This window comes from Schistocerca americana, chromosome 4, assembly GCF_021461395.2.
Source record: "Schistocerca americana isolate TAMUIC-IGC-003095 chromosome 4, iqSchAmer2.1, whole genome shotgun sequence".
Lineage (NCBI taxonomy): Eukaryota > Metazoa > Arthropoda > Insecta > Orthoptera > Acrididae > Schistocerca > Schistocerca americana.
Genome location: NC_060122.1, coordinates 402,058,059 through 402,075,217, shown reverse-complemented (window position 1 = coordinate 402,075,217; position 17,159 = coordinate 402,058,059). Strand labels below are relative to the sequence as shown.

At 40.2% G+C, this 17,159-nt stretch overlaps 1 protein-coding gene across 2 annotated transcripts in view; it reads right to left on the bottom strand.

The window, feature by feature from the left end:
* Positions 1-17,159, bottom strand: part of LOC124614026 — an 80,776-nt gene that overhangs the window by 16,938 nt on the left and 46,679 nt on the right. For both annotated transcript variants that reach the window (XM_047142844.1, XM_047142843.1), the window contains exon 6: positions 3,579-3,762. In XM_047142844.1, the coding sequence (XP_046998800.1) occupies positions 3,579-3,762 (184 nt within the window). The remainder of the gene's footprint in view (positions 1-3,578; positions 3,763-17,159) is intronic.

The window sequence follows — 17,159 nt, the reverse complement described above, 5'->3', positions numbered from 1 at the left end:
ACACTCCATGGACGCTGACGTTCCACCTGATGAAACCAACGGGCATTGTCAACGGACCAGTAGTGCATGTTGAGGTGGTTTACCTGGTCATGATTGGTAAATGTTGCTCCACATGTTCTTTCAAAACTGGTCCTAGAAAGGATACACCTAATATTGTCCCATTTGTTGGAAGTAAGTCCCCAGTTATAAAATCAGCTGCTGGTGAAACATTGATTTTAAAGTGCTGGATGCAAATGACACCTGGTTGTATCTAAGTAATTCAAATGCTGTCATGTTGATCACACCATCACAGATATGTGATCCAGCCTGTCTTAATGCCTGTGTACAAAAGTTAACACCATTCTCTCATAACTGTTCCTATGTAGCTCTTGATGGAGAGAGATGTGATAGGGATGGAACCTATGTCGATGGAGAATGTGTAGGTCACTTCCCTGACTCATGCTGCTTCCTTGTGTAACTGTGCAGGAGCTAATGTGTGGATCAACTGCAACAGCAGCAAGAACATTAATTTCCTCCTCTTCTGTCATCATTTATTTTTTTCTGTTACATTTTATAGGTGTTACACTACCACTTTCACATAACTGGCTGAAGAGGTTGATAAATAACAGCTGAGATGGTTGATGTCTATTGGGATATCTTGCCACATACACCATACAAGAACAAACTGCATTCTTCCTATTCTCTCCATACACTATGTGCATGTTGGCTTTTTCTGCATTGGTAAACCACATCATCCACTCACAACATACTGCTTGGACTGTCACATATCAACTGACCAGCAAGTCACAATGCAATCAAGGGACACATAAGCACACTTTAAGCAAGCATAACACCATTGTACCTATCAACTATGGAGGTTGAATGGCACAAACAAATGTCTGTGTGGAAACTTTGCACAATACGATATCTTGTAAATGACTTGCACTAGACTCCTGCAATGAACACCACTGACATTCTAATATACCCTACTTTTAGTTTGTTAGTGTCAACAGGTACTGTTCCATTTAAAAAAAAGAATATGTTTGTACAAAAAATACTCTTTCTAAGTATTATTAAAATCAAAACTGGCTAACAGTATGAGCCCCTGTCTACCAATGCATACTATGAACCACACATCAACAGCACTTTCCATTTCTGCAATATTTGCAGTGCAAGTTTTTGGTGATTCATCCTGTATATTTAAAATTACATTTAGGATTTTGCTGTTACTCCTTCCTGTTGACTAGCTTTCTGTGGCTAATACTACTATGTAAACTGTTACATGTAAGAAGTGAGACTAATTCTGGGAACTTACCATAGACACCCCTGCAGTTAACAAATACCACATTAATATGTTCTCTTTCTCATTTACAAGAAATGTAGTCCTCTGTAGTTGATGTAACTGTTCTTCTAAGCACAGCATGTACACCATCACTGAGACTACTGAGGTGTTCTTCTAATCTAAAAAGACCTACATATGCTTGCCACACATACATCTGCTACATGAGAGCTTAATCCCTGAGGGGTCCTTACAATTCTCTGCCTAATAATGGAGGCAGTAAGAAACTGGCTAGATCATGCACAGAGGAGGGCACATCAGCAGCAGAGTTTCTAGAGGTTTCCAGTGGCACTGGAGATACCACAGCTTCCGTAGCAGGAGCGTCAATGACACTGCAGATTAGAGCAGCTGCTTGAAGCCTGCTGACTAGGACTAACACTGTTCCTAGCTGTTCCCGGGCAGCAATCTGTTCCCCTTCTGTCTTCACACAATATGCACAGTCTTTTTCGATTCCTTACAATGCAGGACTGTATAGTAGCACAAAAGAATGCACTAATGCAACAACTCAGAGCCCAAATGAGAAACTACAAGAGACCACAACAACCAGAGTTCATACCACGTAACTGTTTGGCTGTAGGCAACACAAAGTTACGTGGATAAAATTACAATCTACAGTGAAAAAGTACATGTTGTGTGCAATTAATGCAACAGGAATTACTGTGACAAGAGGATAGTTTCTATCACCAAAACATCTTGTAATACTGACACAGACGCATTTGCAGCCTGCAGTCTTCCATTAGCCAACATGAAATAACCGCATATCCATTCATTTGTTGTTAATTATCTAAAAAAAGTTTGCAGTATAGTGCTTAGATATCTGTCACAAGTTACTGTCCAGTGAAAAAACACTGGTCCAACAATTCATGTTGCAATAACTGCACAACACACCCACATAATGCAGAGATTCTTGATATATCATGATTTTCAGAACTATAATATTAATTGTTCCAAGTTAATACACCACAACAAATTAAACCACACTTCATCAGAAAAAGAACATCTTACAGGATCAATTTCTCCAACGTGCACAGACTGCAATATCCAGTTTCAGTACCTTTGTGCCACACAACAACAATTAAACTTGTCAGTAGATCCACTTTCGTTTCTTTGTGTTCGAACCTGAGTTTGTGCACAGCTCTGTGAGCAGATGCTACTTACATACACAGCCTGAAGTGCTAAACAATGCAAAAAAAAAATTCAGATTTCCTCCCAAGGCCATTCCTGGCTCGTCTCCATTAAAAACAATATGCCACCTCCAGAGTTTGAGGAATGGACCACGACATCATCAGTGATCAGCGCCAACCTCCCCAGTATTTGGTTCCCATGTAACATGGGACACAGTGCTTGTGTCATAACCCTAATAACCTTACGCCTTGTACTACTATCCACAGTACATCTTGCCACAATCAACCTCATGAACAATCACCTACAAAACCATGAAAACCCCAATGAGGGACAAAGATCTACCAACAGAACTGAACATTATTAAAAACCAGCTGCAGTACCTAGTGTTGCCCATGATATCTGCCAAGCAAAGCAACTGGCTCTGTGCCTTGTTAGTAGTCATAGCAAATGCAAGTGCATGGGAAACTGCAATCACTTTAAATCGAAGGGCATATTTGAATCACTGGGTGTCAGCGGAATGAATACATCTTCACCTGTATGAAAAGGCAATTAGTTTGCCATCTATTGTTAAATCCTCCAATAAGTACCTCATTGTGTTCCTGGAGAATTTGTCTTCTATTGTCTTGGCTCCATTTTTACTTTTTCAAGTACGGGTAGCACAGCTTGACCTGTTTGAACAGTTTACGTCACCATTCGGAAAACCTCAGATTCTGTTTGATCTCCTGATCGGCTTGTGATCTAGTGACTTTTGTTCGTACTATATCTACAATCTGCATTAGTGTTTGTATGCCATTTTGGATTTTAATAATAAAAATAACCGTGAAACACAGACTAAAACATCTTTTAGGGGTGAATGTCACTTGCAACAACAGCAACTAATCAATAAATAAGAATTTCCAATCATTTTCTACTAATGAAAACTACTGCACACAATTACTATAATGAAAAAAATTCTTCAAAATTAATTTCAGTGTTAAAAGTTAGCAAAGCTATGTTTCGCAGTTATGCATGATGGTGCACATTTTTCAAAACTACTAAAAATATATTTAACAAAACATTAACTCAGCAATAGATTAATACTGATATAGTTTGACACCCAACACTAAATAAGTCAAAAATAAAAAGTTATACAAACCACGTGTTTCACTGGAGGAACGGTGTTGATGAGGTGAAGATCCCAACTTAGTTGGAGTTGGAACTTGACAGGAACTTAGTGCTTCTGCAGACAATTCTTTGAGGCAATCACTTGAATGCCCCCTTGAATGACGAGGTGAGATCAATTTCAATGGAGTTTTCTTCCCATTGTGTGTTAAACTGTCCTGAAATAGCCCAATTACATAAACTGAAACAAATTACCCAACCAGAAAAAAGTTATATGTAAATTCCACCCCCCCTCCAGCCTCTACCCTCTTGTTGCCCCCCCCCCCTCCCACCACCACCACCACCACCACCACTGTGTACCCCAATGCTCATTGTCCTTACTGTGGGCGACAATTAAAACCTCACTATTAACAATGCCATACAGAAAATTTATATACAAGGGCTATTCAGAAGGTAGGGAACATTTCCATCTGACACTGCTAGGCATGCATTGATCGCGTATATTTTGGTATGTGCATGCTCAGCAGCTCAGTCGGCATCCATCCGTGACAGCAGGAACTTCTCTGCGCGTCTGGTTTTTTTTCAGTATTCGAATTTGAAATGTGCGCTGCAATTGAAAATCCCACCAGTTGTGAGGTGCGGTCTGTGATATGGGTTTTGTTGGCAAAAACCTAAAACCTATAGAAATTTATCATGAACTGTGCAAAGTGTATGGAAACAACGTAATGAGTGAATGTTCCGTCCGGAAGTGGTGCATTCACTTTAAAAATGGCCAAACCAATGTTCATGTTGAAGAGAAGAGTGGACACCCCAACATTGTGACGGACAGATCTTGATGACGGAAGTTGATGAAACGATTTGTGAAAAATGTGATTTCACAATAATGGAGCCTTAGAAGAACAGTTCAAACAAACGGCAAGGAAAGCTGACACCCAAAATTTTGTTTTTGCATGACAATGCCCGACCTTACACGGCCAACTGCACTAAAGAACTCCTTAATTCATTCAAATGGGAAATTTTCCCTCATCCACGCAACAGCCCTGATCTTGAACCAGAGCGTGACTCACTGGCTGAAGTCTTAGGCGGCGGAATTTTACAACGGAGGTACTTCAAATCTTGTCCACCACTAGGGTAATTGCCTCAATGTGTTTGGTGACTATGTGGAAAAGTAGTATGTCAGTCGCTCTTTCAGATGTATATAATAAAATGTATTTCTTGTACTTAGTTTCTTTTTTAATGTCAAAATGTTCCCTACTTTCTGAATAACCCTTGTACAAAGTGATTCAAAAATAAACACTGTATAAATTGAACTCAACCAACACACAATAAAAAAATCTTAAACAAAAAAAGAGTCATAAATATTGATTTAAGTATTAAATGGTTCAGTGTATTTGGAGACAGTGAATATCTGTATCTGGAAAAAGAGCTAGCACTTACAGTGAATCAGAAAAATGTTATAATAGGAAAAATATACATCTGTGTTACAATAATATAATCAGATGAAACTGGAACTATGTAGAGGATTAATTTCTGATCACTTCAGAAACTGTTAAATTTTTGTGCGATTAGTGGGCTGAAGGCTGTGTAGGGAACTGTAAGGAGCCAACAAATAAATAAAGATGTGTAACACATTAGTCGAAATTATATTATTCAATATGGCATGTCTGCGACATCAAAGTTCCATATCTGGATCAAAACATTGTGCTCTGGGTTCCTGACATCGTCCACAAAGCATCATTGTCCACTAAAGTGTTTCAGCCTTAAATATTCCATTCCTATTATGCAGCAATTTTGACATCTCGGCGTACCTTTTCTATCCCCAATCAGAGTACAACAACAAGGCAACTGTGGTATCAACCAATGTAAGGCACATGTCTAAGTTCCTTGGCTGTGTGTATTTGAATAATAGCTGGGTACACTGCAGGTTACTGTTAACAGGGGCCAATGGATTGATTACTGTAGCAAAGACCTCTGCACTTCTCAGCTAGCAAATTGTTTATTTCTGTAAGTGCCAGGTATACAGTCATGCAACAACAGTTCTGAGGTGTAGTATGTTCCACCTCAGCCCACTGGGAGGCTTCACACTCTATATCTACTGTAACATTAAGAAACTTTTCAGGAGAAACGACTCATATGAAAAAATGAAAGGGCAGACTGATTAATGAAAATTGGATAATGCACAACAAAGGAATGAACAAGGAAATCGAACACTCCTGATTAAAAGAATACATTTCAGCATTAATTACTGAAAATGCAAAATTTGAGGTACATCTTGGTACAACTACTATTTCCTTTGCAGCTTTTCACATTGCACATAGATAAAAATCAAGCATGGATAGTAAATTGAATAAAAGATGTTGCAACATACAAACCCTATTTTTTTTTTTTTGTAAAATTGATATACAACAAAATGCTGCAATGAAATAATGGAAAATACAGGTTGGAACAACAATATTATGAAAAGGATATATTGTTACTCACCATATAGTGGACATGTTGAGATGCAGATAGGCACAACAAAAAGAATGCTAAACGAGTAAGCCTTCGGCTAAAAGGCCCTCTTCTGAACTAGACAACATACATACATACATTCACAAAAACAAAACTCACACACAGATGACCACTGTCTCTAGCTGCCAAGGCCACAGAGAATTTGTGTGTGTTGTCTAATTCAGAAGGCCTTTTGGCCTAAAGCTTGCCTGTTGTTTTTGCTGTGCCTGGCAGCATTATGTGGTGAGTAGTAATCTATCCTTTTCATAATATTGTCAAAATACTGTAATTATTAGAAACGTGTGATTAATCACTGGTTGGGCAACTTCAAATAATGTCCATAAGAGTAAATAAGATTCTCATCATAGTATTTCCAGCAAGATGAGAGAGATTGTCAGAAAAAATGAATACAATATTTTCTGTGAGTGTCCCTTGAAAAGGAGGCCAATCTAAGAATTAGGTAACACACTGGAAGCCTAATGAGGAACTGCAAGAAAACAATTTATCAGTAGAACACTAAGAACATCTATGACAGGAAGATTAAACAGTGGCCACATGTTCTTTCAAAACTGGTCCTAGAAAGGATACACCTAATATTGTCCCATATGTTGGAAGTAAGTCCCCAGTTATAAAATCAGCTGCTGGTGAAATATTGATTTTAAAGTGCTGGATGCAAATGACACCTGGTTGTATCTAAGTAATTCAAATGCTGTCATGTTGATCACACCATCACAGCTGAGTGCTGTAACTACAATTCAGTTTTGTTTAGTACAGTATTTTTCATGCTGAAATCCCCACCACCACCACTTCACTCTAAACAATTCAAATAACAATTAATTTGTAGGAAAGTTCTGGTAGAGTGTAAATACTTTAGAGGTAAAGGAGACAGCTCACTGAAAAGCATAAGTGCTGAGTCATTGACAGCTAGCAGAAAGAAAACTGCCTAGCTTTCTGAGTAATACTTTCATCACGCGCGCGCACACACACACACACACACACACACACACACACACACACACACACACACACACATATACATACATATTTTCCCTCTCCTTCCCTCTTTCCTGACGAAGCAACCGTGGGTTGCAAAGCAGGAAGAGCGATTGCGGGTTGTTTGTTAGCGTCTTGGAGGCAGGTAGCCTGTTTGCCAGCTAGGAATGCAAGGGGAGGGGTGACAAGTGCACAGGCCAGACATGTAATGCATGGCTGTTGGAGCTGATGAGAACCGGCATATACTGAAGGTGATGTAGAGACGTGAACTGACAGGGGGCATTCCGTAACCCACTCACCCTATGCAACATTCTGGTCCATCCCTATGTCACTCCCAATCACCATCCCTTGCCTTTGGGATCATATCCCTGGGAAAAACCGAAGTGAAAGGCCTGCTCAATCCACCCACCAAACACTTTTTTCTCCAGTCTTGTCTACATCTACATCTACACTGATACTCCGCAAGCCACCCAACGGTGTGTGGCGGAGGGCACTTTACGTGCCACTGTCATTACCTCCCTTTCCTGTTCCAGTCGCGTATGGTTCGCGGGAAGAACGACTGTCTGAAAGCCTCCGTGCGCGCTCTAATCTCTCTAATTTTACATTCGTGATCTCCTCGGGAAGTATAAGTAGGGGGAAGCAATATATTCGATACCTCATCCAGAAACGCACCCTCTCGAAACCTGGCGAGCAAGCTACACCGCGATGCAGAGCGCCTCTCTTGCAGAGTCTGCCACTTGAGTTTATTAAACATCTCCGTAACGCTATCACGGTTACCAAATAACCCAGTGACGAAACGCGCCGCTCTTCTTTGGATCTTCTCTATCTCCTCCGTCAACCCGACCTGGTACGGATCCCACACTGATGAGCAATACTCAAGTATAGGTCGAAAAGTGTTTTGTAAGCCACCTCCTTTGTTGATGGACTACATTTTCTAAGCACTCTCCCAATGAATCTCAACCTGGTACCCGCCTTACCAACAATTAGTTTTATATGATCATTCCACTTAAAATCGTTCCGTACGCATACTCCCAGATATTTTACAGAAGTAACTGCTACCAGTGTTTGTTCCGCTATCATATAATCATACAATAAAGGATCCTTCTTTCTATGTATTCGCAATACATTACATTTGTCTATGTTAAGGGTCAGTTGCCACTCCCTGCACCAAGTGCCTATCCGCTGCAGATCTTCCTGTATTTCGCTACAATTTTCTAATGCAGCAACTTCTCTGTATACTACAGCATCATCCGCGAAAAGCCGCATGGAACTTCCGACACTATCTACTAAGTCATTTATATATATTGTGAAAAGCAATGGTCCCATAACACTCCCCTGTGGCACGCCAGAGGTTACTTTAACGTCTGTAGACGTCTCTCCATTGATAACAACATGCTGTGTTCTGTTTGCTAAAAACTCTTCAATCCAGCCACACAGCTGGTCTGATATTCCGTAGGCTCTTACTTTGTTTATCAGGCGACAGTGCGGAACTGTATCGAACGCCTTCCGGAAGTCAAGAAAAATAGCATCTACCTGGGAGCCTGTATCTAATATTTTCTGGGTCTCATGAACAAATAAGGCGAGTTGGGTCTCACACGATCGCTGTTTCCGGAATCCATGTTGATTCCTACATAGTAGATTCTGGGTTTCCAGAAATGACATGATACGCGAGCAAAAAACATGTTCTAAAATTCTACAAGAGATCGACGTAAGAGATATAGGTCTATAGTTTTGCGCATCTGCTCGACGACCCTTCTTGAAGACTGGGACTATCTGTGCTCTTTTCCAATCATTTGGAACCCTCCGTTCCTCTAGAGACTTGCGGTACACGGCTGTTAGAAGGGGGGCTAGTTCTTTCGCATACTCTGTGTAGAATCGAATAGGTATCCCGTCAGGTCCAGTGGACTTTCCTCTATTGAGTGATTCCAGTTGCTTTTCTATTCCTTGGACACTTATTTCGATGTCAGCCATTTTTTCGTTTGTGCGAGGATTTAGAGAAGGAACTGCAGTGCGGTCTTCCTCTGTGAAACAGCTTTGGAAAAAGGTGTTTAGTATTTCAGCTTTACGCGAGTCATCCTCTGTTTCAATGCCATCATCATCCCGTAGTGTCTGGATATGCTGTTTCGAGCCACTTACTGATTTAACGTAAGACCAGAACTTCCTAGGATTTTCTGTCAAGTCGGTACATAGAATTTTACTTTCGAATTCAATGAACGCTTCACGCATAGCCCTCCTTACGCTAACTTTGACATCGTTTAGCTTCTGTTTGTCTGAGAGGTTTTGGCTGCGTTTAAACTTGGAGTGGAGCTCTCTTTGCTTTCGCAGTAGTTTCCTAACTTTGTTGTTGTACCACGGTGGGTTTTTCCCGTCCCTCACAGTTTTACTCGGCACGTACCTGTCTAAAACGCATTTTACGATTGCCTTGAACTTTTTCCATAAACACTCAACATTGTCAGTATCGGAACAGAAATTTTCGTTTTGATCTGTTAGGTAGTCTGAAATCTGCCTTCTATTACTCTTGCTAAACAGATAAACCTTCCTTCCTTTTTTTATATTCCTATTAACTTCCATATTCAGGGATGCTGCAACGGCCTTATGATCACTGATTCCCTGCTCTGTACATACAGATTCGAAAAGTTCGGGTCTGTTTGTTATCAGTAGGTCCAATATGTTATCTCCACGAGTCGGTTCTCTGTTTAATTGCTCGAGGTAATTTTCGGATAGTGCACTCAGTATAATGTCACTCGATGCTCTGTCCCTACCACCCATCCTAAACATCTGAGTGTCCCAGTCTATATCTGGTAAATTGAAATCTCCACCTAAGACTATAACATGCTGAGAAAATTTATGTGAAATGTATTCCAAATTTTCTCTCAGTTGTTCTGCCACTAATGCTGCTGAGTCGGGAGGTCGGTAAAAGGAGCCAATTATTAACCTAGTTCGGTTGTTTAGTGTAACCTCCACCCATAATAATTCACAGGAACTATCCACTTCTACTTCACTACAGGATAAACTACTACTAACAGCGATGAACACTCCACCACCGGTTGCATGCAATCTATCCTTTCTAAACACCGTCTGTACCTTTGTAAAAATTTCGGCAGAATTTATCTCTGGCTTAAGCCAGCTTTCTGTACCTATAACGATTTCAGCTTCGGTGCTTTCTATCAGCGCTTGAAGTTCCGGTACTTTACCAACGCAGCTTCGACAGTTGACAATTAGAATACCGATTGCTGCTTGTTCCCCGCATGTCCTGACTTTGCCCCGCACCCGTTGAGGCTGTTGCCCTTTCTGTACTTGCCCAAGGCCGTCTAACCTAAAAAACCGCCCAGCCCACGCCACACAACCCCTGCTACCCGTGTAGCCGCTTGTTGCGTGTAGTGGACTCCTGACCTATCCAGCGGAACCCGAAACCCCACCACCCTATGGCGCAAGTCGAGGAATCTGCAGCCCACACGGTCGCAGAACCGTCTCAGCCTCTGATTCAGACCCTCCACTCGGCTCTGTACCAAAGGTCCGCAGTCAGTCCTGTCGACGATGCTGCAGATGGTGAGCTCTGCTTTCATCCCGCTAGCGAGACTGGCAGTCTTCACCACAGGCTTACCCCACCCATCAGAGGCTGGACCACCTGTGAAAGCCGCCAAGTCATATACCAACTCTACTAAAACTACGACACAGCTCTTCATGTTGCTATCACTTCCAACCAACTGCTGACAAGGATGAATGACCACCCTGGGGCACAACATTCTCAATTTCAAAAGTTGCTTCACAACCCAAGCCATTTGCATCCTTCCCTCCACCACCAGCCATTTGGAACCTTCCCTTTACCACCAGCTTCTCTAAACTATGCAGATGGAGTTATCCTTGCAACGCATACTTTGCTCCGACAATCTTCCTGGCCTCAATCTCTGGTAATCCACTTCCCATACCCTCCAACCAACAGCTTCCCCTTTCTTCCTCCTATCACACCCTATCAATTCACAGCTCCACATCACCTTCAGCATGTGCTGCTCCTCACTGGCTCCAACACCCATACATCACATGCCTAGTTTGTGCACATGGCATCTGTCAGTCCTCCCCGTTGCATTCCTAGCTGGCAAACCAGCTGTCTCCCTCTCAGCTGCTGACCACCCACCCGCAACCACTCTTCCTGCTTCCAGACTCTCTCTCTCACTCTACCTGCCCCACCCAACAATCCTCAGCCCATCTTAGCCCATCTCCCGAAATGCAGCATTGGCATTGTATGTCCATCCAGCACCATGTAGGGGCATAGGCACCTGTGTATGTGCATGCATGTATTTGTACACCAGCTCAAAAATGGATTACTCCAAAAGTAAGCAAGTTTTCTTTATTTTTCACGTGTGTCTGACGATGACTGAATGCAGCTGATCTTCGATGAGTAGGCTCCTTTAGAAGTGGGTTGTTCATGAACGAACAGGTCCAAAGGAATGGTTCACTAAAGTGAACAGAATGACCAAGAATGACTTCTAAGGAATGGCAGTTCACCATTCACTGTTGTTGCAGCTGGTCTCATTCCCAGAATGGTCAATCTTCGTTCCCTGCAGCTGGTCTTGTTCGAGTGGGCTCGTCCCTTGTTCAAGTTGCTCCATTACTCATTCCTGCCTCAGTCTTGTTTGGCCAGTCTCATTCTTCTTCTATGTTCCAGTTCTACTGTTCCTAGTTCAGTAGCACATCATCGGTTTTTTACTGCACTCACCAGTTCTCATTCTGTTTCGATCTGTTCCCAAACTCTCGCTGCCTGGTTCTTTCTATATTTTATTCAGTATCTACGATCGGTAATTTATAACTGAAACGTATGTTCAAACATTGTTGTGTGACACATTTAGCAGTTTTTAGGAAATTCACAAAAACTGTTAATCCCAGAGAATTATTGCAAAATAATAATGTAATAGCAGATATGTATTGTTTGTACATACAGACTGTTGAAAATACATCATTGAGCTTTCTTAAAATTGTGTGAAGCATAGCTTTTTTTTAAAAATATGTAAGCACAAAAATGGAAAAATGCTGTGTAGCAATGGATATACAGCATTATTCCAGATCACTCTATCCTCTGCTGTAATGATGAGGTTGCCTAGAATTCAAAAGTTGTAAGAAAGAAAATTATAACAATATACAAACTAATATTTATTGTAAACTGATTATTTTAGCCTTAAAAAGGTAATAGAACATCAGTTTGTTATCAAGTTGACACACAAATCTGGGACATTAGACTCAGCTGTCACACTGCAAGTTTTCGTAAAAATGCCTGTATTTTGGCTTCATATACTTCATCTTGTCCAATAGGTCAGTTGTCTTTTCCTTACGAAGTTTCAGTGCCCCCCCACCCCGCCCCACTGTACAGTGACCGAAAACCAGAACGCAATGCAAATTTTTTTACTTCATGTTCACAACCATGTTTCACAATACAAAGTCTTTCCCATGGACAAAGCACATTGTGATTAAGACATACACTTATGCCTCAAGGATCTTCACTACATAGCTTCAACCAGACCACACCAGTAATTTTCAAAGAAGGTTGTATTTTGAAAACCAGCTCAACGGATCCTGCACCCTTTAAGTCTTCCATCATCATCTTCTGAATGGTCCGTTTTGAAGTACCAACAAAGGCCTAAGCAGTGCTGAGCTTCCTTTCTAAAGGAACTATAACCGTTGGGTGGCTTGCGGAGTATAAATGTAGATGTAGATTGTGAAATTCCTGTCTCAAGGTACAAAACTGTGAATCGACCATAAAAACTTTTTATGTATTTCTGTGAAGTACTTGCAGCTGACCAGTTAGAAATAAAGCATTAAAACTCTCCAGTTATTGTTCTGCCCGATACAGTGGTCAGACTATACAATCAGTTTGTGTTCCATACCTTCCTCAAGTGTCAGAAATTTAAGCAGACAGGAAACTATTTTGGCTGAATCTCTCCATGCGGTGGATTCATCCCACAAACTTACCATGTTGTTTCCAGTACCGACATCATGAGCTGTGAAATTATATGACAACAGTAGTCTCTGGCAGAATATCTTGGAATGCGTCAATATAGGACAAAGTAAAACCTGTTGTAGGTCAGCACATATAACATGTGTATTGTTGTTGATTTTAGCCAAATCTGTATCATTTTTTAGCACTTATGCTTGGTCTGCTTTTGCGTGACACAACTGACTCTCAACTTCGATGTTGTGCATTTCTATTTCATCTGAAGCTGCGATCATAAACAATCAATACATTCTGTGCAGAGGTGGAGATTGGGGTACAAACATTCTTTGGAGGATTTATTCCTGCTGTAATGGTTCATTTGCTTCGGGAAACATGAAATGTGTTCCCGAATCAGAGCTCTGTCATCACTTGATATGGAAACTGACCTACTAAAATGTTTTCCTCAGCTGACTTTAGGAGTGGTAATTCCACCTTTCAGTTTATGTTGAAGAGTCTGTATTTGTTGATGGGTAATTCAGAATATGTGAAGCAATGTTTTTTGACCCATTTCTTCTGACTGGGCTCTGTATTTGAAAATAACTTGTTTCCGTGAAGTATCGTCTGTCTTACCTTCCTTTCATCTGGCTGGGACGCCTATTTTCCAAGGAGTTTATCAAGCAAATGGACTGCTCATCACATGTCAAGGCATGATATTCTTCGTACAGCTTTAACGTAATTTCCAGATTTATGTCCTTGCCTCCTTCTTTTGAACACACTTCTAAATAGCATACATGATCCTGAATCATTAAGTCAATATTACTACCTAATATTCAACTGAATTTATCATATTTCACATTCTCTTTTAATAATATAGCAGTGCTCGGAGTGTGTATTATATTTTTTCATCGATGATAACAACGGAACTTTAGTTAATTTCATTCACGTCACATGTTTTTACAGTAATGTTTTCAGAAATCGGCACATAATGTAGAGCAATGTACTCTACATGGCACATATGCCACTGTTCGGGACACATGTGCTACTTTATAGACATACACCTTTTTACAAAACTTCTTCCATTCACTTGCGTTGGAAGCTGCTTTGCAGGAACTACCTTTCCCTTTCATAACTTTTGTTCCAATCCAGCATCACAAAGTCTTTTTCTCTTATAATGACCTGCCAACTACTGAAGTTACGTTTTCCTTCACCACGTGTTATTTGCACATTCAAATAACTTGCAGTAGACATCATCTTGCTACACTCTGCCATTCTTGTAACATACAGCATTGTTCATCGAGAGGTGCAAAAACTGCATCTCTCCAATCAGTGTCTAGTGCTGCCCTCGGATGGTAAACAGATTAACTATTGCAGCAGGTGACGCAGATTGCCGTATACAACATTACTTTATGCAACTCTACAAAATGTCTAAATGTGCTGTACAGCGTTATTCATGCACACGCTTCAATTAATGATTAGTTTCTCTATGTTTGAATGGTGCTCATTAATTTATAACCTTTCTATAATTAAAAAAACTTAAGCTTACATAATACATGCATTTTTTTGTGCAACAAACAGAGAAATCAGGTTATCTCTTCATCGTTTGTATCAACAGTACAGCACTTGCTTATTACAAGCCATTTCTTCCCCTGCCCTCCTCGTTGGTTTTTTTACGTTTCATCTGCTCAATTTAATGATTAGTTTTTAAGGTAACTTTTCATCATTTTTTTTTTTTTATTAAACGGTAATGTAAGATAGTTTATATAAAATTTCTGATTTTTGCATTTCTTCCAAAAATAAAACATGACACTTAGGTAGGCACCTATTTTTTTTGTTTTCCTCCAAGTCTGGCTATTTCTCTGTGCTGCCTGCTGGACCCTAGTTTGCTTCCTTTGTGTCATCAGGAAAAGGGGAACGGGGTGCTTCTCCATTTGAAAAATTGTAGAATAGTATAAAATCATATTTACTTTTCACATAAAAAAATATTGTTCACAGGTACACTTTGTTACTTTCAAATTAATTAGTAATACCGTATTGCTCCATTGGCTTTAATAATACAACCTATGAACCTACTATTTACTAATAGTGTGAAGCAAATATGATGAGAATATCAGGCATTCTTTTAAAAATATTCTTCGATTAAGTGACTTTTCTTTTGCCCTGAGACCTTATGGGTACACTCAGACACACCTGAAGTATACATAGCCCCCCTCCCTTTTCTCTTTAAGGAAGTGTTCCATTACCTTGACATCTGTCTCAATCAAACAATTTATAACTTTTACTTTAGTAACTGAGTGTGCAGCATTGACAAAATCGTTATTCGCAGGCCACTGTCACTGTCACTGAAATCAAATCTATTTAAAGGTATTCTAATTTTATTAGAAACAAATTGTTCAGTACCATTACTCATAATTTTTGGTATTTCATCGATTTCTACTTGAATACCTGTGTACGTCTGTTGGTTTAGCCTCACGATTTGGTGTAGATTTCATCTTTGTTTTAGAAGACTTATGTGACAGAATAAGGAACAGGGACCATAAATGACTTTTTCAGTTTTTATAAAGCCACACTTGAGACATCACCATTGACGACACTACATGAGGTGCGTGAGAAATGTAATGAGACTGACAACACTGTGAGCGATCTGGCAACACGGTGTTGTTCTACTTGTGTAGACCAATGAAGTCATCCTTTCTAGACACCCAGTCCGAGTTACAGCTCTGTACAGCCATCACATGATTTCTCAGAGCTCCATCAGTGAAGTTGTGTTTTTGTTGTGTGTTACGAAAGAGGAACAGTGGAATTTTGAGCAATGTTATGCCATTTAGTTTTGTCTTAATCTGGGGGAATCCATGAGTGTGGCCTTGGAAAAGTTGAAAGAGGCCTATGGGAAACATTCCTTATCAAGAGCACAACTTTCTCACTGTCACAAACCATTTTTGCAAGGCCAAGAACACGCTGAAGATGAACTTTGCTCAGAAGGTCTCCAACTTCAAAAACAGACAGAAACATCAAATATGTGCATGTTCTTGTGAGATTAAACTGACCTTTAACAATAAAAATGTTGTGTGACCTGTTAAATACCTTCACCATACATCAAATTTTGACTGAAGATTTGCACATGCAAACAATTAGTGCCAAAATGGTGCCAAAAACCTCTGAGCAGAAGGACACTCAAAGAAATGTGTGCACTCATTTTCTTGATAGAGCTGCTGATGACTACGAATGGTTCAGTCACATGATCACAGGTGACGAATCCTGGGTTTCTGAGAATGATCCCAAAACAAAGCAGCAAATTGAGGAGTGGAACACTGAGACCTCCCCTCAACTGAAAGAACCTCAAATCAAAGATCAAAACAATGCTGATTCGCTTTTTTGGCCTTAAATGTATCGTGTACAAAGAATTTGTTCCTCCATGACAAACTGTCAACCAAGTGTTTTAGAAAGGCTTGAAAGGCACAGGAAAAGGGTGAATCGATTGAGACCACAGACATAGCAGACATATGGATGCTGCACCACGGCAATGCCTAATGTCACATGACCACTTCCACCCTTCCACCATGGAATTTTTGACCTCAAAAGACATTTCTGTTATTCCACAGCACCCTTATTCACCTGATAATGAGTCCTTGTAACTTTTTTTCTTTTCCCAAATTGAAAAATGTCTCAGAAGGATGTCATTTTGGGACTCTGGAGAACATTCAAAAGAATGTGACCAATATGTTAAAGGCCTTACCAGTTGAAGCCTTTCAATGCTGCAAACAAGACTGGGAACAATGACTCTGCTAGTGCATAGGTGCCAGAGGGAACTACCTTGAAGAGGACAATACTTTTATTTGAAAAAATAAAATAAAAAAATCAGTCTCATTATTTTCTCACCTCTGAAAGAATTCTGAAATTCAAAAATGTTGCTCTGGCTCCTGAAGTGGCGCAGAATCATGCTTCAACATACATAGTGGTAAGGAAAATACAAATAGAACAAACTGCTGTCTGTTCTTGTGGTCATAATTCAACTTCATCACAGAGCACAAATGTTTTCAATACACAAGTGACTTTTACTACCCGTCTTGAGTGATGGATCCTTTGATCCTTTTACAGGATGGGAAGATACTGCAGGAGATGGTTCTTCGAGAAGAAAGTTCACAATTAATTAAAAATCTATCAACAGAATCCTCTCATGTGCCTTATATCTACAAAGTAAATAGAAGG